This window comes from Netta rufina (assembly GCF_964035555.1).
Source record: "Netta rufina genome assembly, chromosome: 2".
Lineage (NCBI taxonomy): Eukaryota > Metazoa > Chordata > Aves > Anseriformes > Anatidae > Netta > Netta rufina.
Genome location: NC_140124.1, coordinates 116279256 through 116302144, shown reverse-complemented (window position 1 = coordinate 116302144; position 22889 = coordinate 116279256). Strand labels below are relative to the sequence as shown.

The 22889-nt window shown below is 38.1% G+C and overlaps 1 protein-coding gene across 1 annotated transcript in view; it reads right to left on the bottom strand.

The window, feature by feature from the left end:
* Positions 1 to 22889, bottom strand: part of CDH2 (cadherin 2) — a gene marked incomplete at both ends in the record, with an annotated part of 118951 nt that overhangs the window by 17832 nt on the left and 78230 nt on the right. The window contains 12 exons of the mRNA XM_084306887.1: positions 427 to 566; positions 2282 to 2515; positions 2818 to 3051; positions 4274 to 4416; positions 5888 to 6144; positions 8388 to 8573; positions 8937 to 9074; positions 13941 to 14113; positions 15168 to 15312; positions 17028 to 17183; positions 18252 to 18398; positions 20251 to 20477. Coding sequence (XP_084163013.1) covers positions 427 to 566; positions 2282 to 2515; positions 2818 to 3051; positions 4274 to 4416; positions 5888 to 6144; positions 8388 to 8573; positions 8937 to 9074; positions 13941 to 14113; positions 15168 to 15312; positions 17028 to 17183; positions 18252 to 18398; positions 20251 to 20477 — 2180 coding nt within the window. The remainder of the gene's footprint in view (positions 1 to 426; positions 567 to 2281; positions 2516 to 2817; positions 3052 to 4273; positions 4417 to 5887; positions 6145 to 8387; positions 8574 to 8936; positions 9075 to 13940; positions 14114 to 15167; positions 15313 to 17027; positions 17184 to 18251; positions 18399 to 20250; positions 20478 to 22889) is intronic.

Sequence of the window (22889 nt, the reverse complement as noted above, 5' to 3'; positions counted from 1 at the left end):
CAGGACTAAAGAAAGGTCACATATGGAACAGACTATTATATTAGACACTCTGCACTAGTGATTCTGTACAAAAGGATCCCCGACAAAGAATGAAGAAGGTTTACAGACTGCAATCTGAGGAAATTTTAATTGTCATTTAAATATAACTGCCTTAGTTGGAATATGGCCAAAATACCATGACTCTTTTACAGCGTGTAAGTGGGCAATACACTAGTTTTACAATATTACCCAAAAGACAGGCAATTCCTACCTCTGGAACTCCAAAAATGACATGAGAAAAATGTTTTATGTCATGCTTTTAAAATACTACTTGTCTTTGATGTTTAATGCGCAAATTAGCTACTTATTACAATCCGTCAATGGAAACAAAATAAAGTGCAGAGTGAAGCATGAACCTATACGTAAAAAACATTCATCATTTCTCACCTGATCTTCTTCTCCACCACCTTCTTCATCGTATTTCAAAATGTTGTCCCTCACATCATCTTCTGGATCAATCAAGAGCTGCTTGGCCTGACGTTCCTTATCACGGCGCTTCATCCATACCACGAACATTAAAACTAAAACTATGTGGCAAAAAGGGAAGACACAAAAACACACTCTGATTCTGAAGCACAGCCATGGAAAAATGTGCAAATTTAAACCACACTACTACTACTGTTTTTGACTGTTCTCAACAACACATTTCAATAATACAGGATGGATTTTTATTTTTAAATTTTAAAGAATGAAGTTTAAGGAAGAGATGTTTAAACTTAAGCTACTGTAAGCAACTTGATTTGGAAATCGGTCAATCACATATTCCTTCCCTATGTCAAAAACACCTGCCAAACAAACTTGTCATAAAAGGAAGTAAAAAAAAAAACAAGCTTCACAAACCACTGAATTCAGAGAGAATCTCTCTAGTAGTAACAGAACTTCTAGAAGACTATACTACTTTTATTTTTTTCTACTATGTCTGAAGAATATAGGGCACTTCACATAGCTTAAGTACTTCTGATAACTGAGTATCACTAAGCTTTAGACCATTTGGGCAGATGAGCCAGCAGCCCACCAGAATGAACCATAACTGTTGCTTAATTCTTTATGTAAGCTCAGAAGCAGTAAGAATTATGGTCGAGGAAAATACAGTGGCATTTGGAACTATACATTTTTAATCATTTATTCTCAATAAATTTTCAGTTAGACTGTTTGTTTACACACCAAAGCTGTTAAAGAAAGCAGAATGAGAAACACAATAGAATAAATTTGAGTAAATGAATCTCTACATACAGTAGGTTTGTTTCCAATTACAACCACCTTCATGGAAAGAAATTTCAATTCATCTAGAATGTAAATATATGAAGAGTATCTTAAAAGGTAAGGAGAATATCCTAAAAGATTTGGTAGTTTCAATAAGGCTCTGTTAACCCAATACAAGGCACTCTTAAAACGTTAGGTTATCAGGAAAATCATTATACAGAGCTGTGCTTTGCCAGACCCAAAGAATACCCTAACTCCCCCCCTCCAATCCTCTCGTTTTGTACGCCCTGTGCTAGTGCACAGTATACTCTGAACAGATAAATTCCTCCCTTATGTTGCACCACAGTCAGAAATCAGTTAACCGTAATGTGTAGGAGAGCTGGCATCTAATTGACTACACTGGACAGATACTTAGTCGTGATGTTTAGTCACTTCCCTTATTGAATGCACTCAACACAAAAATAAAATACGAGCACAGCTTTGTGTAGTACTTAAACAAACACACAGATTTCTGTTCCTGCATGGCTGCTTGCTTGCTGGGCCTTATATGTTGGGCTGTGATGCATTACTTTCCAAAATCATAAAATAGCCTACTTAAATTAATCTGACACATAATAGTAATAACACCAGTGCATTCCTGAGAGGCTGTGTAACCCACTGCGGGTTGTGTCAAATCACAGACTACCAACAGTACCAGAGACTAGATGTCTGAGGGCTGATCATATCGTCATCCTGGTCACTCACTGATGTAACGTAACATGTACCCTTGGGCACAGATGAAAAACCTCTTTCATAAGCCCAGTGCGGGGACTGTGCTCTTGACTGCCAAGTATGCATGCAAGTGCTAGTTATGATACGTCTCGCAGACTCCTAATTCATCAAAGTTTTCATACTTGTCCAAGACATTAACCTAAGCAGTAACAATTCTTGTATTTGAGTCATTAATCCCTTTTTGGTCTTTGTCAAGGTACATCGGACTAAAACATAAAATGACAGTATGGTATAATAAGAGTCAGTATTAAGGAATTCATCTACTTACTGAGCAAGATGATGATACAAAGCAGAATTGCAATGATGGCACCAGTGCCCAGTCCTGCGCCAACAATCCGGTCAACGTCAGTACAATCCCCATTTATGTCGCACTGGCAAACTTTGACTTTCAGCACAGAAGTGCTAGATGCATGTGGATTTCCAGAATCTGTAATTACTATGGGGACATCATAGATACCAGCCTCCAGAAACCTGATCCTTAAAGAGAGCTGAGCATGATCACCTGTGGGTGAAATAAGGCACTAGGTTTACAGAAGACAGAAATGGCATAAAATGGCTCATCTTTGAGCTTTGCATCAACACAACACATAGCCCACTGACTACAAGACACTCAGGACAAAAGATCTCCTTTTTACTGTGGACTTCTTTCTTAAGATTTCTTGTTCTTTAGGGAACTTGTACTGAGGTGCTTTCCTATTCATGTTTACCAGATTAACGTATATTGTGAAGTCATACCGAAGTAAAACACAGAAAACAACATGCAATTTCCTTTAACGTGATTATAATTTCTGTAATGTTAATTACCACTGATTCGAACAATGGTCCAATTCCTCTTAATACTAGGAGGTGTATCAGGCAGCTCAAAGGCAAATGGTCCCGCATTTGGATCAATGTCAGGGTCTACAGCAGTGATGTTAATAGCATTAGGCTGCAGCGTTTCACATGTTGTGGCTTCTTTTGGGTTCACTTGGGGAGCATTATCATTGATGTCCAGCAAATGTATTTGAAGTGTGCCAGTTCCACTCATCGGAGGAATTCCTTAGGAGAAAACAAAAAATGTACAGAGCGTGTTTCCAGTTGTAAAGTTACTTAAATGAGCTCGTACCAACCAGCTCAATTACCACATACACACATTCACTGCTGTTCTGGAATTTTGTTTTTTCCAAGCCAATCTAACACTGTCACTGTTCCTACAAACACATAAATTCTCATATAATCTGCCTTCTGAAAACTGTCCTACTCAACAAAATTCAACTCATAACTGCTGATCCATGGATCAGGAAGACTTCATCACTTTACTCGATCAGACCTTTTCCAGCGAAGGTCTACATGAAACACTTCAGAGGAAAAGGTACAGAATTTGGATTCTTTAGTTCTCCCTTGCAGAAATTCTTTCATAACTTGGAAAACTTATGATCAACTTTCACCACAAGCATGCTACTTCAATTCTTTCTAATACTTACTTTCAGCATGCAGATTCATACTTCCAGAAATTCCCGTTATCTATATTGAATGTGTGATCCTTCCTTAAACCTTGCTAAAGTCACACATTTATGAGAACATGTGGCACTGAATTTCTCAGTATAATTAGCAATGGTTTTCATTCCTCCCTCTGTCCCCATATAATCTCCTTCCAGTTCCATTTACTTTTATTCTCCAGATCAGGGCCAAAAGGATAGAAATAGCTGACCTAGCTTTGTTATACTGTAATAGTTTGTATAATTTTACCATTTGTCTTCTCTCCAAGGTAAATAGCTTTAGTGTTTCAGCTTACCCTTCTAATGTGAAAATGTTGCTGAACACACCTGTCCATCTTTCTGATATTGTCTATAAACAGCACAGCATTCTAGCCTATTTTAAGGGACTAATTTCTGAGCAGAAAACTTCATTAAACTGCCAATGAAAACACACTTTTCCCTCTACGCTTCTGTAGTCGGAATATGGAAAAATATAATCCATGCCACCTCTTCAACATGCTACTCCCCATAAAGTCATCATCCACTCCTGCTGTGCATTTGTTCAGCCTAGCACAGTCTTGTGTAGACTTATTTTTCAGTTTAATGTAGTTTAAGTAATGTAACAAATACGGTGTCCTCCAAACTCAGTGGCTTATTGTTCAGCTACTTCCTGAGTGGCTGGGAAATATAAAAATTCTTTTACTTTCATAGGCTTCTGACTGGATATCTAAGTTTTTTGCTCCAGTAAAATACAACGACATTCAACCACATTTCAAAAAAAAAAATACAATGCTGATACATACCATTATCAGAGGCAAGAAAAGTTGCATTATACACATTGTTTTGCACATATATTGACTCTCTGTCCAAAACTGCTGTAGTTGTTATTTGTCCATTGATGGGGTCAATTTTCAGCCAATTTGCAGGATCTGAAAGTTTTGAGTACCTGTGCATTTGAACACAAGATGTGTCATTTATCTGCCAACACAAATATTGACAACCTAGACAACAGACAATTTAATTTGTATTCTGAACACACTTTTGTAATTTGGAGTCAATACTTTACAAATTTCCATTTATTAAGCTTTGTTGCTAAAATTCTTGAAAATGCATATTCAAGAATCTAAACATTAGACTGTTTTCAAGTGCCCCGCCATGCAAATTACCATGTAACTTGAGTAAACCATACAATTACCATAAACTAAATAACATCCATATTCAGACTCAATTAAAATATTTAACTCGGGATCCCTCTTGCTTGTTCTATACCTACAGAGCTGTTGATGTCAACTTTTACGTTATCAGAGCACTGAAAGCAGGAGAGATGCGGAGAAGTAAGAACATATAAAGAGCATTTAACAGCACTAACTCATATTATTCTCACGCTTTCAGTATCACTCAAACTTAATTTTCTACAGAGGCACAGATTTTATTGCATGTTTCTGATGTTCATTTGAAAGAAGAATGTCTTTCAAAATCATCCTTCTATCTGGCAAATTTGTCCTTTGACATTAATCAAGTGAAAGCTATCTTAGCTCATTAAAAATGTATATATCCTTAGAGTCTTCATGCTATCATGTCTATGCAGTGCTTATGTCCAGAAATGAGCAAAATATAGCCTACAGCTAACCAACATTAAGCGAAAATAAAATTCTAACACCCTTGGAGCCTTCCTTTCTGTGGAAGGAAAGTGAGAAAGAAGTTCTGGAGTTTTATCTACATGAGCTAATAAACTGAATAAGCTAGGAAAGTGAGTCCTGACCCAAGGCTAGTCACTGTGCCTCAGCTTTGCAGCCAGTGACCGTGTTTAAATGAGGTATGCAAAAGCATGCTTAAGACTTCCATGATTTTGTTTTATCCTCTTCACTTTTCTAATTTAGATTATCTTCAGACATTAGGCAAATTATGAACAAATTACAATCACAGCTATCAGTACAAGAGTTCACAGATGGACAACAACAGTACTGTGTATTGCTGGAAAATTAAAAAAAAAAAAAAAAAAAACAACCTCCTTAAGATTTGGTCCTCAGTCAGACATCTTTTTGCTACAGCACCAAAATTATTGGTTAATTTAAATTGCAAATGCCTTTAGTTCACACACACAAGTCTGTGTCTGCTCTAACTGAACTCACTAGGCTACCATGTATTGCTTAACACATGACTTCATTTTACCTTGATGAAGTAACACTTTACTTTAGAAGATGATCTCATTTACAAATCTATGAATGCTGTTCAGGTCACTTTTTCTCTACAGCCAAAATTCACTTTGGAGAATGTTGCAAAAGATCTAAAGGAGGTATTGGTATATATGTGTGCCATGGTACACAGAGTCACTTACACAGTCTCTTTGTTCCCCACCCACTCTACAAGGATATTGCATCTGAACTGCTAAGTAACCATAATATATTTATATAGACCTTAGAGAGGTTTGCTGCATGTAACGATCTGGGTCCTGAGCTGTGAAAGTTGTCAACATGCTACCAGCAAGCAGCCCTTCTTCTTGACGTACAAGCTTGGGGTTTGGAACAAAATATGGACTCTCATTCACATCGATGACCGTAATCGAAACAGTTGCTGTTGACTGAGGAGGATGCTGAATCCCCTTAGCCAAAGGCACTTGATTTTCCGCAGCTACAGTAAGTACGAACATTCTGTTTTTCTCGAAGTCAATAGGCTGTGAAAAGTAAAGAGCGGGAAGTCTTAACATTTGCCCACAATAGTGATGGCCACAGAAAAACATTTTTACTTTAAAGCACATTTTTAAACATTACTTCTACTGCTTTTCTGAAAAACAAGCAAAGAGATGAAAGAGAATATGATTAACATAATACCTCAACATGTGATTGGGTTGGGATCATCATTTGTACTATTACTACTGATAGAAACCTTGGCAAAATTTAATTTGCTCAGGTACAGCCACTGGTTACAACAGCGGAAACATTTTCATCAGACTATTATGTTGGAACTCCCAGCTTTGTGCCAGGCACTCATTTGAGCAGATACAACTTCTGAGAAACTCCCCAAAAAGAGAAAGGCTGGGAGAGATCTGCCTTTCTATGTTACGAGAACAAAGGTTTCCTAAACAAGATCATGATCATAAGTAGCCCCCTAGATGAGGGATTCCCACGTCCTTGTATTTTAGTAGAAAGACTCTCTGTAACCCCAGCTAACCCCATTGCTGGTATTCCTACAGCTCCCGTTTTCACAGTCCAGACACCCTTCAGTCTGGGGACGTTCTCAGTAATTCAGAAGTCCAACTTAAGGAGGAGCAGGAACAGTTTGAGACTAGAGCTCCTTTGTCCTGCTGCATATGGCTGAGGCATTTCTCAAGACCTGATTCTCATCAGTGCTATGCACTGAATTGCTCACACTGATTCTAGACTTGAAGGAGCCCTGTACCTTACAGGGGTAATAGGCATGTAACAGTGTGAAGTCAGTGACAACAGACAACCCAATCTTCATTACAGGTTGACAGATCAACTCACTGCACCTCAAGCTACTCTTTCTGTGTCTTTCTGCTTAAAGTAGTGCTGCTGGCTAGACTGCAGAACTGCAATTCACCACCTGAAGCAGAATTTCCCATGCTATTTAAAAGGCTCTGATTTCATATGGTGCATCTGACCCCCTTCTGAAAAGACCCATCGTTCCCTTGCATTTGTAGGAATAAGTTCCTTTTCCAAATTAGGCTCCCACATGCTGCTATTCTGTTGTTAAACCAGGTCAGACGTGGCAAAGCACTGAGATACTCTGGCAATAGAGGGGATTCAAATTTATTTTTAACAAACTCTCAGTGCGCACAGCTATGTCAAACACATTAGAGACTTGGAAGCTTAGGTTTACTTCTCTTTATGTTACTTGTTTAATCTGAGCATTTTTTAGATTCACTTTTCCAGGGGCTTCTAGTTTGACACTATTCCTAGACCTGAGAAAGATGCTCATGTGCCTAATTACAAAGCACAGACACTCATGTAATTTTTGCTGGAAGACTGTAATATAAGAATTGGTACCCCTGGGGAAGTGCAGTTATAGAACAGAAGACAGTTCTTCGTAGTGTGAATTATCACTCTAGCTGTACAAAAATTCTATCTTTTTCTCACCTAGATACTGACATGATTAAAAAAAAAAAAAAAAAAAAAAAAAAAAAAAAAAACAGAAGAAGAATGAATAAAAAGTGAATGCTTTAATTTCCAAATGGGAACACTGACATCTCACACTTCATAAGTGGATGGACCAAAAGCAGAACGGGCCAGCTCAGAGAAGAGACACTTATCAGAGAGCCATGAGGAAAGGTGGCTACTGCTTGGCATGTTTAATTATAGAACAGCACTGTTATTATCACTTAAATAAGTCACCCCTCAACACAGAGCTGTGTTGGCTACAGAAGGAGCATAGACGGGTTATTCCATAAAAGGTATTTAAAAGAGGTTTTAAAAATAGCCAGTCTTTAAAAGCCTCTTGCAAGTAGCCTCCCACCTATCACTTTTCCCTCTCTGATTGTGCCTTGACTTTTTAATTTGTATCTGTTCCTTAACAGGAACATGTTGACATAATACTAGCAGACAACAAGCGTGACTACTAATGGAGGCCAAGAGGTAGGAAGCTGTTCCTTCAGACTAGCAATGAATGCTAAGCAGATGCTTTTTCACAGACTAATTCCTATCTTTTGGCAAATAAAGCTTCAAAATCTGTCATTTTCAACAACCTAACCTGCTTTTTAAAACTGATCACTTAGAATACTACTGATAGCATAAGCAAGGAAATGCTCCAGGAGATTAATGGCTTACTTCCACAAGACAGACAGTGCCCATTCATTTTACTTTCAAGACTTGTGCTGGCCTCAGGAAGTCACATTTATTTTCAGTGTTCTCCCACTTATTTGATCTCTGCTTAACTCACTGAATTGCAGGCATCTCTTACCTTCACAACAGTTACCAACCCATCATTGCTATTTGGATCAGTCAGGATAGTAAATAGACCTTCTGGGTCTCCTCCGGTCATTCGGTACATCGCATTCCATGCAGGCGTGTGTGGCTGATCTTTATCTGTTACTGTTAGGTTAGCTACTATAACATCGACTCTGTTTTCCGGTACTTCGCCATAGAACTGCAAAAAGAACAAAGCCCTTCACCATGCTGGCAAAAGCAGGCAAGAGGCACACTATAGTGAACAGGCTTGTACCCACCTCGTTTAATGCTAGGGAGTGCATCTCATGTCACCAAAGCTCTGACAGCTTATCTAATGAATTTTTACCTGAGGCCACCCAGAAAACTTATGGTTTGACTCCCCAGTCAACTTGGCCTAAGCAGAATACCGTATCTGATGGGCATATTCTGCACATATTTAAGTTCTACCTGCCAGTATGCTATTTAATAAGTGATAAATATTTACAGTCTGTGAATATAATGAGAAAATTGGGGAATGGGTATAAATATGCACATCCTCCAGTTAGTCCTACCCCATACTTACAGTCATAGCAGTGAACTCGGGAGGATTGTCATTGACATCTGTCACAGTGATGACAGCAGTTGCTGTGTTTGAAAGACCATATGTTGGGTTTCCTTCCATGTCCGTAGCTTGAATTATTAATGTATATTGTTGTACTTTCTAAAACACAAAATGACATCAACATAAGTTTTAGACAAAACTGACATTATTTGTAGGACAGCAGGTGTTTCTGAAATTCCACTTCGCTATGCACTGAGCTTATCATACTGTTTATCCCAGTTAGCATCACTTGAAATGACAGGAGCAAAGTGTACCACGGAAATACAGCACCAGGTTGCATCTAACTCTGTTGAACACCACTGCTCAACATTTTTCAAATACCACTGAGATGAGGGCAGACTGCTTTCCACCTACTTTCGAAATCAAAAATACTTTATACAGTTGAAGCCGTTATCGCAGGCCTAACAACGCTTTTCCAATGTGGGAAAAAACAGAGCAGTTTATTGGGATAACAGGGTAAGTCTTCAAAAGCATTCGAGAGGACTGAGCCAAGGAATGTTTGTTGGCCAAGCCACCACAACTGCCAAGGCTTTGTTTCAGCCAGGCCTAAGCATACAACTGCAGTTGCAACGCCTGGGGATTGCTATGGAAACCAATGGTGTCAGGGCTAACAGAGACCAGCAAGGAGGAAAGGGGAGGGAGCAACCCAACGGACTACTTCCATAAAGGTTAAACACCCCGCAGAAGATGGCTGCCACCTCCTCCTCCCTGCCTGCAGCCTTACTACCGGCCCTGCGAGCCGGGGGAGCCCCGCTCTCCAGGCAGGGCTGGATGCTCGCCAGAGCACAGGCCTCCTTTTCTGTGAAAAAGAAATGCCCCGCTGAGAGCTGGCCTCAGACTGGCTGGCTTTGTAACACGGAGCTGAAGCGGTTGTAGCTAAAAATAAGAATTAAAATAAATAAATAAATAATAAAATTAGAAACTCTGTGTAGTTGCTCAGAAGTTGCTTTTAACTCTTCAACAGTTTCTACCGTGAAATGCAAATGTTATGTATACTTTATTGTTTTTCATAAAGAGCTGCGTGTTATCATCCTAAATTCAGTTCTTTTCCAAAAGAAACCCCACAAACTTAAATTGCTATTATTTGAAAACACCACTTTCATGAATGGTTTACTAACGCAGGCAGAAACTTTTTAGGAAAACAGAAATAAAAAAGCATAGTTTTTCATTTGCTGACAATTTCCCCCATAATTTGAAGACTGGGCTATACGACATATTATTTTTCATGGAAATAATTTACAAGATAGGACTGTGGATACTGATACTAAAAATAAGCAAGGACAGTGACATTAATAATGTCTTTCTTTCAAATTTTGGCCAGACACTGCTACAGATATGAGAGATGCAAAGGGTATGCATGCTTCCAAGCAGCAAATATGAGCCATTGAATAAAGAGAAGTTTTTAAAACAAGTTGAAACAAGTATAAATCTTTATCTGTCACTGAAGATAATTTATGTACGTCCTCTTTCACAATGGAATCCCTACAACACACTCCAAATGCATATTACTGTATATGAATCTCACAGTTCTTTAAAAAAAGCAACACTAATATTATTTACAGAGAAATGTAATATAAACATTTAATAGTGCATTTGTATACAAATACTTCTTTGGAAAATATACTTGCAAAGTGGCCTTCAAAAGCCTTAAATAAACATTCTAAAGGTTTCCTTCATGACAACAACATGAAAAGCAGTCAGGAGGGAATCGAAGAAATACTTTCACTGCTTCCACCCAGGAAAAAAAAAATACTTATTGTGAAGCAATAAAATCTAGAGCAGTATTGAAGCAAATCTTGCAGCCAGATGACTCTGTGTTATTGAAACAGCAGGTGCTTCTGATTCATCTGGGTCTTAGCACATTGATCCCAAGCAGCAAATTTCATTAAGGAAACTCCATTATTATTACACGGAGACTCAACTTTCACACAACCTTCTTATTTAATTCCAACAGAAGAAGCGCATGGGAAATTCTCACCAAAGTGCCCCCAAAGCCAGTACTTATATGTTGTGTTTTTTTTTCCCCCTTCCAGCACTCGCATACAGAAGATCAGCCGCTGGGGCTGATATTTCAGGAAAATCAACTAGCACAGAACTTTTACAAACACAGGGAAATTAGGGGAAGTTGCTCTCCTCTTTTTACTGAGGGTTGAGAAGCAGCCAGAAGTAAGCCGTTGAGCATGTGTCAGCAGCCTGCACAGAGACTTTGCAGCAACACATCCAAAGACGAACTGGCAGCTTCAAGAAAGAACACAGACCTCATCAGGTCAAATCTTTCCACTTCAACACAGGCCAAATAAAAAGAGCACTTCACTGAATTAACCTCACGTGAGACAGGAATGCCTGTGTGTAAATTTAAGTACCATGCCTGACTTCTACTGCACCTCCAGCAGTAAGGCAGATGTTTTAATGCTGTAGTGGATTCTTCCACAGATGTTTTAACACTGTAGATTCTTCCACAGCAATATTGGAAGAAATGAGACCAGCTGGAACTCGTGAAAGAGCAACATCTGGGAGAGCAAATGAAAGATTTCTACTCTGTCCCTTAACTAAGCAACTCTGCTCCTGTGCATGTTCATATGGACAATGCATTGTATGTGAAAACTTAAAATACCAGCAGACTATTAGAAGTTAATATCCTTTAATTTCTGGTTAGACTTTAAGATGCCAGGCAGTTACACTAGAAGATCTTTGTAGGTTCCAACTGAATTATTCTATTCTGTTCAATTCTGTTCTATTTGAAATCCTATCAAAAGAACCACTTTTTTTTTTTTTTTTTAATAGAATCATAGAACAGCTTAGGCTGGAAGGGACATTAAAGAACATCTGGTTCCAATTCCCCTGGCCAGGGGCAGGGATGCCACCCTCTAGATCAGGTTGCCCAGGACCTCATTCAACCTCGTCTTGAACACCTCCAGGGATGGGGCATCCACCACCTCTCTGTACAAATGAATTTTTTGAATGCCTACAACACATATGCTCACATAAATGTCACAATCTAAAATCGTGTCTAGTATTCAGTGAGCCTAATTAGAGAACAAAGGAGATCAAGACTTAGAGAACAGGAAAGATTTTGGTAGCCCAGTGGAGGCTCATGGACACTACCTCTGCATCGAAACCTGAGCGCAACATGACATTCCCCGGAGCAATGTCGGAAGACCTGCCTGATTCAGATCTGGCTGTCTAGTCTCCTTGTTGTTTTAATTAAATTGACTTTCACAAAACTCAGGAAATGAAGGAAGCAAAGCAATGGCTTGGGAAGGAAATAATTTTATCTTATATTAGTCTAATTTGATATTTGAATGCTTTAATATTAATCATTAATATTCAACACGTGCAAGAAATGTTTATAAATACTCATTTGGGTATCAGTACAGTGATCCATTGGGAAGACTGATGGCAAATGACAACTCTTCGGCAACTGTTAACATGAGGGTCTAAGCTGCAAAGACAGCTGGTTCCTTTTGAGTTAAATCTCTCCAGTATAGCCAGTCGCTAAGCAATAAAACTCAGTTATCACTATGTCCTTCTGAAAGTTCACCTGCCAAAGATGACCAGAGGATTTTAAAAGCAAGGGCAAAACCACCCATCATTCTTTTAACTTAATAGTGCAATACTGTAAAGTTCATGGTTTTCCTTTCCTCAAATCCTTCCTTTTCAAAAACATCTTTAACAGAATCAATGTTAATAAAATTTTAAAAATTAACTGCAATATCTGACAGTCTGTTTAGCTTTTCAAATATTCTGATTGGCACTTTCATACTGCAAAATGCAGCAGAATATTAATAGCCTACCCAGAACATCCTTTTGTTCTCCATTTTAACTAAGTATAAGCAAACAGCTGAAAGCCAAACTGCAAATTCAGTTTAAAAAATCCCCCAAATCCTTCAGATTTAATAAGCTAAAATGAGGTTAGTAAAACAGAAGTGGAAACAAGATGTGTTGAATTAAGATTTGTTTGGATTTTATAGTTTGTTTATAAAATAATGCTTATCTCCTGTGAAGTTTAAAGTGGTTCAAAAACATAGTTAGTCCATGTGTCAGATCTGAAGTTGGGAGGGAAATATTTTTATTCCCACCTCACAGATGGGTGAACCACAGCAGAGGATCTGGCACTCTCCCTCTCCAGTGAAGATCTGCCTGGACAGAATGGGACTTGCCCAAGATGTGGCAGGGAATTACTGACAGTCAGATTTTTTTTTCCTTAAGGTTTTGAACATGTATCCAGGCCTTGAGATAAGCCTTTTTCTATATAATTTCAAAAACAGGCTGATTTACTTCTTAGAGACATCTACATTTGAAATTTTAAAATCAGTGATGTTTTCCTGGTTTATTTTCACCAGCAAAGTTCTGATCAGGGAATTACTGCACATTTATCAATACAACAACCAGGAGATTTAAAATCACACCTCTCTGTGAAGAGCTAGGAAGAGCAGAGAGAGCAGAGAGAGAGAAGAGGAGGACACGAGCTCCTCTCCTGTAGCTTCTAAGATAAATGAAACACATCCAATTCAGTTTTCCATCTATTCCACATCCGATTCAGTTTTCCATCTACTCTTTGCCTACAGAGCTCAGTAAAGAGGACAGAGCTAGAGATGAGGAATACCTTCCGTTTCAGCACCCAAGCTGAGCACCTGAAGCCTTATCTGCACTGCTCTTCTTTAGTGCATACCCATTACTCAAAAGCAATCAGGCTTTTGAGATGAGATTCTTTCCCAAACCCAATGGGCTTGAGAGTGACTATAAATACCAAGTATCTGGGTCTAATTTTCATCTGGATGCTAATTGTTCTTTTATTTATTTATTTATTTAAATGCTCTGGACCTAGTATAATAACTAGTGTCAAATGGGTGATAAAAGGGAGAAAGTTCGAGGTGGAGGGGAGTATTTGCAAATTACAAGCAAAACCTGTGCATCTACACACACTCTACACAACCTAGCCTATGGGATTAAGATTTGCCATACCTCTCTGTCAAGCCCAGCTGCTACGGTGATAATGTCACCAGTCTCATTGTTGATTGTAAACATATTGGGAGAGGGACTGCTTGGGGCCTGTGACAAGATCCTGTATCTCAGCATCCCGTTCTGTGCATTGGGATCGTCGGCATCGATGGCAGTAACAGTCATCACATAGGTTCCTAGCAGCAGAATAAATAATTGATTTTATATAAACAGTTTACTCAGATTACATGAGATCACTTACAAGCAATGGTCAAAGTATATATTTCTTTTGGTAAACTCTGTACATTCCTTCTCTTACTTAAAACAAACTGATTAAACCCAAGACTCACCAACAGAGTAATTAAAATACATAAGAGGAGATAAAAATACTTTTTGTTTATAAAATATCAGGTTTGTTTATAACCAAAGAAGCTCCATAAACAGTGAAATCCTACAGTTCTGCCATAAATAATATTTCTGTAACAACACAGCTTCTCAATGTTTAGATTAAAATATTATTAATTGGGCCAAAGGAAATATACTTAATTTTCAGAATTGGTGCACATACTGATAGTGGTTGAAAATCAGTGTAAATAATACTTTTTCAAAGGTCTTTGAGATGCATGTTCTTTCCAATTCAAATGCCAAGTCAATACTGTGAAGTGAGAAAATGTATTTCTTGTGCTAACCCTTCTAATAATTTCATTTTGCACTACTGACAAATTAAGGAAGTAGTTTCAGCCATAGTGCAAACTTAAATATGAGCTGATTAGAATTTTAATGAGATGTGAACAACGTTTAGGATTTTCTCAAGAATTCAAATGAAAGTGTTTGATTTCAAATCCCTGTATTTCCAAGTCTCTGAGATTTGGAACTAAAGCTGGATCTGTTGGTATGTTGGAAGACTTTTAAACCCTCTGATGTTAACTAAATGAATGTCAATTGCTATTATGAATATAACTGGAAGAACTGCAACATTATAAATAGGACTTTCAAAAACGGAAACCTGAAAGTAATATTCTTAAATCCCTCTGTTTTAGTTCATATATATTTTCCTTCTTTGAAATTAATCCTAACATGCTATGAAGTGAGTTAAAAGTAAGGTGAAACAGTGAGACAGTATATGAGATTTTGCTCATCACATTTTTAAGACACCTTTGACAGCATTGCAGTTTGAAGATGCGTTTTGAAGATGATGAAGGGGGTAACTGCATACCTTTTTCCCCCCAGCTTAGAAAGCCCCCATCTTACCTGGCTTTGACCCTTCAGGGACTGTCCCATTCCAAACCTGGTGCAAAAACTCAGGTCTATTGTCATTCATATCAATGACATTAATGACAATGTCAATAGGATTTTCCACTTGGTTTCCATTTACATCCACTGCATGCGCTCTCAGCTGCAAAAAATATCAGAAAAATGTTAGAATTTGCACAACATACAAGCATAAACAGATGCCACTAACAGTGGCATTAAATTACAGACCAGACAATTTTAGCTCAATGTACTTTATCTGCCACTGCTTCCCCATACTAAGCAACCTGAAAACTTGTATGATAATGGAACTGCTGTTCAGGCAACAAAAGAAAAAAAAAAGACAACAAACTATTTTAAGTTTACATACTTTCTTCTTTGATTTGCTGAGAATAGTTTTGAATCATACAATTTTGATTAATACCAATGCTACAGTCAAATATAATTCTGTTTTTAATAATCACTGTTGGAAAACACTCTCTAAAAACACGCGTATTTATATTTAGCAGATGAAAACTTTAAAAGATATGTCATTAGCAATCCAAATGGAATGGACACTGGGATAATTTTCAGAAATTTTTATCTGATGTTATCTATTTGTGTTACCTAGAACACCAAGGTAAAATTTGTGATAAATTACTGTCAGTAAACACAACAAAATCTGTCCAGGCTAAAATTAAGCTAAAGTTTATGGACTGAGTTTCAAAGATGCCAAGACATTTAAACTTAATACTCTGATTGTCAAAAGTGTCTGAGTAACTACCTTTGACAGCCAAACTTACCTAAATCATCTTAAATTGGACAGCCAAAAAAAAAAAAAAGGAACGCAGTACTTTCTGAAAATGTAAACCTATGTATCTAGGCCACAGCCTAGCAATTGCTAGGCAAAAAGCAACTTCCTCCTGTAAGCAGTCCTGCTGAAAACCATTATATATCTACCTTCTGGCTACAAACCTACTAGAAAAGAGCAAGGGGGCATGAATAACTCACTACTCTGGAAATGCCTCATATAAATGTAAATTCCTAAGTCAGTTAACCTTAAACTGCCAATGCCAAACTCAGTAAAATCTCGTGGATGCTGAAGTTGCTGTGCACTTACAAGAGGCAGGCCCTATACACAAATGCCACCTGCTATGTCCTCCATTCAGGAGTAGCACTCGAATGGCTTCCCAGAGAGACAGACGTGGAATGTTTTAATTCACAACATGCTTGAAGCTTTCTCTAGGACCTGAGTGACTTCAGTAACAATTCTAGTGTGGTCTCTCAGCAGCAGAGACAACTCTAAGTCAAAGCTCAGTCTCCTCTCTTCCTTCAACACTTTCTTTTCGACTAATACTGGAATCCATGGTCTACTCCGTCAATTTCTTTAGAGCAAAGAATATCATTTTCGTAAGCTGACAGACCCAATTTACAATTCAATTAAAATGCTTAGATTTGCCCCTGAAAATGAAAATTGGTAGGTTATTCTTCCTATCCATTTCTCAAATCACAGCTGCTGCAATTCTAATAGCAGTCACCCTAATTTAAGTTGCTAAATTAAAAGTAAACTTTTGAAAAATATACAATAGTGGAGGCGACTGTGATCAATGATCTGCATTTGAAATATAAGCTACAGTATCCATATTTCAATCTTTTAAAATTACTTTATATAAATACATTTAATCACTGTTTATGTATGTTAATGCATTTAAGCTGCTTAGACATAGTAAGAGTTAGCCTTAAGTACAATAAATATAAATCTGCTACAAACTCTTCAAATCATATCTCATAGAAAACTAAATGCCGGCTGCTCAAGTCATGTTTGAAGCAGATGTTAATCTTCAATTTGATAATCTGATTTATGGTGAATTAAACTCTTACATGAAAAGAAGCAATCTGCTCACGATCTAAAGGTTTTGTCACAGACAGCTGTCCTGAGATGGGGTTGATGATGAAGATTCCTGTTGGAGGCTGGTCAGCTCCTGGGCCAGTCACGCTGTACCGTAGCGAAAGGCTTTTATCACGATCAGACCTAATCTATGTATCAAAAAGAGAACATTTACATTAACAACCAACAACCAACGGATGGGACTGCTGCTGAGACAGTAGCACATCTTTTGCCTTTTTTTAGTCTTTAAGCTAAGCTTGTGAAAATAACTGAATAAATTGTTCTGGAAATAGTATAAAGTTAGTATAAAAACTGAGGTTTTCAATTCCACTCTTTCATTTGTCAGAAAGCTGGTCAATAGATTTCCAGGATCATGAAAATATCCTTGATTATTTCTCATAATGAGATGAATTGTACTAAACAAAGCACACAAGTACGCTTACCTTAAACAGAATTGCTTAGATCCTAGGGAAGACAAACATACATCCCATCACGAAACTATTTATTGTTTAAAAACTCTGTATTTTTCCCCTCTTCTATCTTTCTGGACCAAAACTACTGACTCTCATCTGCTACTGGCAATACTACAGCCCTTTAGAAACTTACTAGTTTTGTTTTAAGTCTGAACTTTAGTTTCATCTTCTAAGGAAAAACTAAAGGGCAGTCTGTCTGTGATGAGTGAGTGATTCAGTAGCAGCACATTCACAGAGCAGAGCAATGCTTCAACCCATTCCCATTGTGCCAATACTCAGCTGAATTCAACAATTCCTTGTAGAAGTAGATCATGACCAACCAGTACAGAATGGAAGCCCTCCTGTGCTGGACTTTTGGCAATGCCAAGTCTGTGCTGCAGTCCTGTGAAGCAGCCTGCATCCCTTACCCCCATCACATCCTGTTTCCTCCTGCCAACTTCCATACAATTCCTCAACTGGAAAACTCCAGTGCAGCTAACTGGAGACCTGGACCTACAGAGATCCTCCTCAACCAGCAGGAAGGCCTCAGGTTACTTACCACCTGAACCTAGGCCACTTTCTACCAGTACAGGAGCATAGGGACAACTAGCAGCCCCCTTGCCTGCTATGCACAGAGGTAGCAAAAGCAATCAGCCCAAAACACTCTGATAAAGATCTGGACTATGGACAAGACATCATTCACACAAAGTCTCTTCCAGAATTATCCAAGGGCCACTGAAATCACATATCTATTAAATTCCTTACCCTAACTAATTCTTGAGGGAAAGGTCCTCTGGAATTTTCTGGTAGGTTGATTGGAGGGATAACCCAGTCTCTCTTCTGTCTCTTCAGATGGCTGCTGTGCTTATATTGTTGCCATGGAAATATGATCTCTTCAGTTTTCTTTTGGTCCTTTCCCAGGTACATGGTAAAATTAAGCACATGTTAGGAGGAGAATTGCTAGTAGATGTTATAAAATAATTTGTATATAATTGCACAATCAACTGAAAGGCTGTCTTTCATCTGCGTTAACAGAACTGTTTTATTTGCATTAACAATGGCATATGAAAATAGTCATTATTATTTACTACTGTACTACAGAATTTTAAAAATTCTGTTTCTTTTTTCCTCATTCATGTTGCAGGAGAAATGAAATTATAAACCATTTATAACATGGCACTATTGTGTAAACTATTTTCCACTTTCAGGAAAGTAGTTAATATTTTGCAGACTTTAATAGTATGCCTTTATGTATTTCTCATTAGCTGGAACTTCAGTCCAGGTAATGTGTTACTGTACATTAAATTTAGATCTGGGTGTTCTAAAATATAATTTGAGTTCCAAGAGAAGTTTAATACATAGTGGTAAGGAATGTCTCAAATATTTATGACCCTATTAAATCCCATAGAATTAATGCTGTAATTATTTTAAACCTATGTCAGCCATGATGGATGCTGTAGATGACCCACTTTACACACTGGGCATTAATCTCTGCCGGGTGTCAACATTCCTCGCCTATTCCCTTCTATAGCTGCAGTCATTTCAGCCTTTGGATGCCACACATATAACCACGCTAGCTTGCTTAAGGGCGGAGACAGGGAGACAAAAACATTTTCCCAATCTTTTAAGAGAAAATCTCTCCCCCTACCACCCCTTCCCTTTCTCATTAATCTAATCAAATGTGTCACAGACTAAAAACAGATGCCAACTGAAGGCCAAATTCGACTACTCTGTATTCTACTGATGTTAGGGATGCCTGAACTGGATCTTTGGAAAGAACAGTGCATGCCATTGCATATCTATCCGCTCTTTTACTAGACAGACAAAATGACAGTATTTCCTTTGTTAAAAACGTGCCTTAAAAAGGTTTAAAAACAATCAGCAAATTGGCCAAAAAAAAAAAAAAGATGATGACACAGCTTTGATTTTTAAAGTGTTTTCAGAAAAACGTCCTGCATAATCACACCATCTATTTTGAAATTATGCTTAAATCTTTAATGCGTATCCATAACAGGCATATTAATCCATGAATAATTTTGTTCCTTACTTGTAAATTAAGCGCTTTATAAGAGAAGGTAAGAAGCAGCAGGCAGCAAGTAATATTACAGACAAACATACTAGGCCTAATACTGTTTTCCTAAAGTAAATACATTATGTTATTTGTATATTGATAGGTGTGATTTCTGTTACAGTACATGGTTTATCCTATGGCAGCTTCCAGCAGAGGGAGACTATCTTCCTTACCAAGTACTGCTGGAATCATGAATAATTTACAGTCTCCAATTCGATTATGAAGGGACAAGACAAAGCCAATATTCCCTGCCAGAAATGCTTTCCTACTACTGCTGCAAATCTACAGCTCCCATCTAATAAACTTGACTGATGCACTGTAGCACAGATTTGTTTATTTTGCGGTTATATTTAACTGCTTGAATAAATACTGCAATACTCTCAAGCAATTTAAAATAAAGAAATGACCACGTCTGACTTAAATTCAGGTATAAATCTCAAACTATACAAACAAAAAGCTCAAACATAAATGAATTCTACATACTTAAACAGACATGCCTTTCCATGCCTTAGCAAAGCTACAGAATAACAATAGAAAAGCTCTTTCTAAGGCTCCAGCTTCACGATTATACATGCAGTACTTGCCCATTAGTAGAATATCTCATGGAGAAGTGCATGACAGCCAGAATCAAAACTCTATTTTTAAGCCTGTTTCCGGGGATACGTTCATACAGATGGCATTTGGTTGTTTTACCTTTTCTGTGGCCCCTGTGAATGCTGGCTCAGGGGTTAGCTTCACCCTCATTTGCCATTCTTCCCGGGTTTCCTTGTCTTGAGCAGACACTACAAACTCTGTAGGCTCTGCTGAAAGTTGAAAGCTTCTCTCTGCGTATACCACACCGTCTTCATCTATTCTAAAATCTTCTGGCTCACTGCTTCCAAAGTGTATTTTTTTGTTTCCATCACAGCTTTGAAACCTCACTGTAAAACACACATACAAAATGAAGAACAAAAAAAATGAAAAAGCAGCCCATTTGAACTGTGTGTGATATAAAATGAATATAAAATTAAGAACAAATATTCAGAAACAGAAAAAAGTAACTAATTGCTATTACAATATGGCAAACATGTAATTGTGAGTTTTACGGTTTAGGGAGTCAGTGATGTAACATCGATATTCTTCTGAGAAATACAAGGTAAAAAGAAAATTTTTAACACTAGATACACTGCCTGCCTCCTAAAGCTCCCTCAAACAAGAAAACATTTCCCTCCATATCCCACACTGCATTTCAGTTTGTTTCTAGCAAGCATCTCTAGGGATTTGCACCTCAAGCCTCACAAAAAGATCGAGTCACATCAAAATCATCACAAGCTGAGAAATCCTCAATGGATTTAATTGCACTGCAACCATAATCACAAACACAATTGTACTTCCAGTGCTTTCTCTCACAATGACGGTAAGTCAGAAACCTCCAAGTCAGTTAAGAGATTACCCGCTATGTCTTGTTTAACCCATGATTCAGTTCCAATATCTCAGGTACATCACTTATGAGCTCTTGGCTTAATTTTCCTCAGTCCTCATCCATAAGACAGAAGCAGCAGTAAATAATTACCTCACAGTGAAAATCTAAGTTAAGGACTTGACATTTATGTTTTATTTATTTATTTTTCTTTCTTTTGAGAACTACTTCATGTACCATGCACATCCACACATCCACTTAGGAATTACCCGTTTTTTTATTTAATGGTAACCTAGCCCTGGTTCCTTTTGTGCCATCTGAAAGATGCTCACTGGAACAAAAAGTCAGCAAAACTAATTGTATAGGTAACGATGGGAAGAGCACAGAACAGGTTACTGCTTTTTTTACCCAATTGCTTTGACTACCACTTACCTTCTGGGCTACTGCAAATAATAGTAGGTAAAAAACGGATGTGTGGTTTTAAAGCCAATGATCATCCTTTAATGTTTCCAAAGCATTGTGAAATATTTTGATCGTATGGGCAACAGAAGTTCAAAACATCATTATGAAGGTTGTGCTGAAATGCACATAGTGAAGATGAAATGAGACTTTATGCCTCATTTCAGTTATTGGACTTTTTATATTGTGCTAAACCATGCACAAACTATTTAGCTTCAAAACCTAAAGGTCCCTCTCAAGAAAAATCACGACTAAATGCCATGCATCATATGCTTTCTTCTGTAATGCACTGGTTACAGGAAGATACTGAGAAGTAATCCTATCTTTTCTTCTTTGAACTTCAAGGACCAAGCTGATGTTCAGATGACATATATTTTTTGTTTCTTTTGAATTTGTTTCTTTATTATACCCTTTCAATTATCTGGAATCCTCCATTTGCCCCCTCTTGACAGAACAGATTTTATAAAATACTTCTTAAAATGGGTCTAGCACGTACTAAAGTGAGACAAAGTACAGCACCCCTCAAAACAAATGATAAAAACATTTTTTTGTACTTCCCAGTACTGAGCTTGCTCAGTACTTCCCAGTACTGAGCTTGCTGGGCTGTGCAGGGACACTGCTCTTTCCAGACATCTCACATGGTTTGAAAGGCTTCCTCTGGGAAATGCCTGCCTCTTCCTGGGGAGATGACCTTACACACCACATGCCACAAAGCACAGAATCCAGGAAGAACACACCTCCCTTGGTATAAAGCATCACTGCTAGGGCTCCTCGTATGGCTCCTTGTAGATGCTGCCTCAGGTCTTCCTCATTAGCAGTGGGAGTGCTTCACTGCAATGTTAATAAACACTTAGCCCTCAGCTTAATTTTTTTATAGATAGTGCTCACTAAGGCTTGTTCCTCCTCAGCCCATAAAGTGCAACTTCCTTTCCTACAGATTTTACAAAGGTCTGCAAGTCTTGGAGAAGATAACAGAGCCTCTGATTTGTGATTCATATAGGAGGACAAAATTCACAAGCAGAAAAGATCCAGCTCCAAGATGTCGACTATAGCCGTCATCTCCGTCTCTTTTTAGCACTGAGCCTCATCACTTGAATCAGCTTACCATGACGGTATGCTGAAATGCAACAGCTAAGTGAGAAAATGCATGACCCAAAACCGAGGATATAAAGTTACTGGTTAAAATGAACGTACTAGCATCCCAAAATCCTTACCACTGTCCTAAGGATGTAACTCTGACTAGCTGGCCCTCACAACTGTATATTCTGTATCGGTAAGTACAAAACCAGAGAGATGTCCACTAAGAGTTTACTCAAAAGTCACTATGTCTCATATTTTAAGAAGTTAACCATTGAGACTGGAGAACTGAACAACGCTGCTCGTACGCTGCTCGTTCAGATGCACAGACCACCCACACCCCAAGAAAGCTGAAGAGAAAGTTGGGCTTCCGCCAAGCGTAATCCCCGTTGACAAA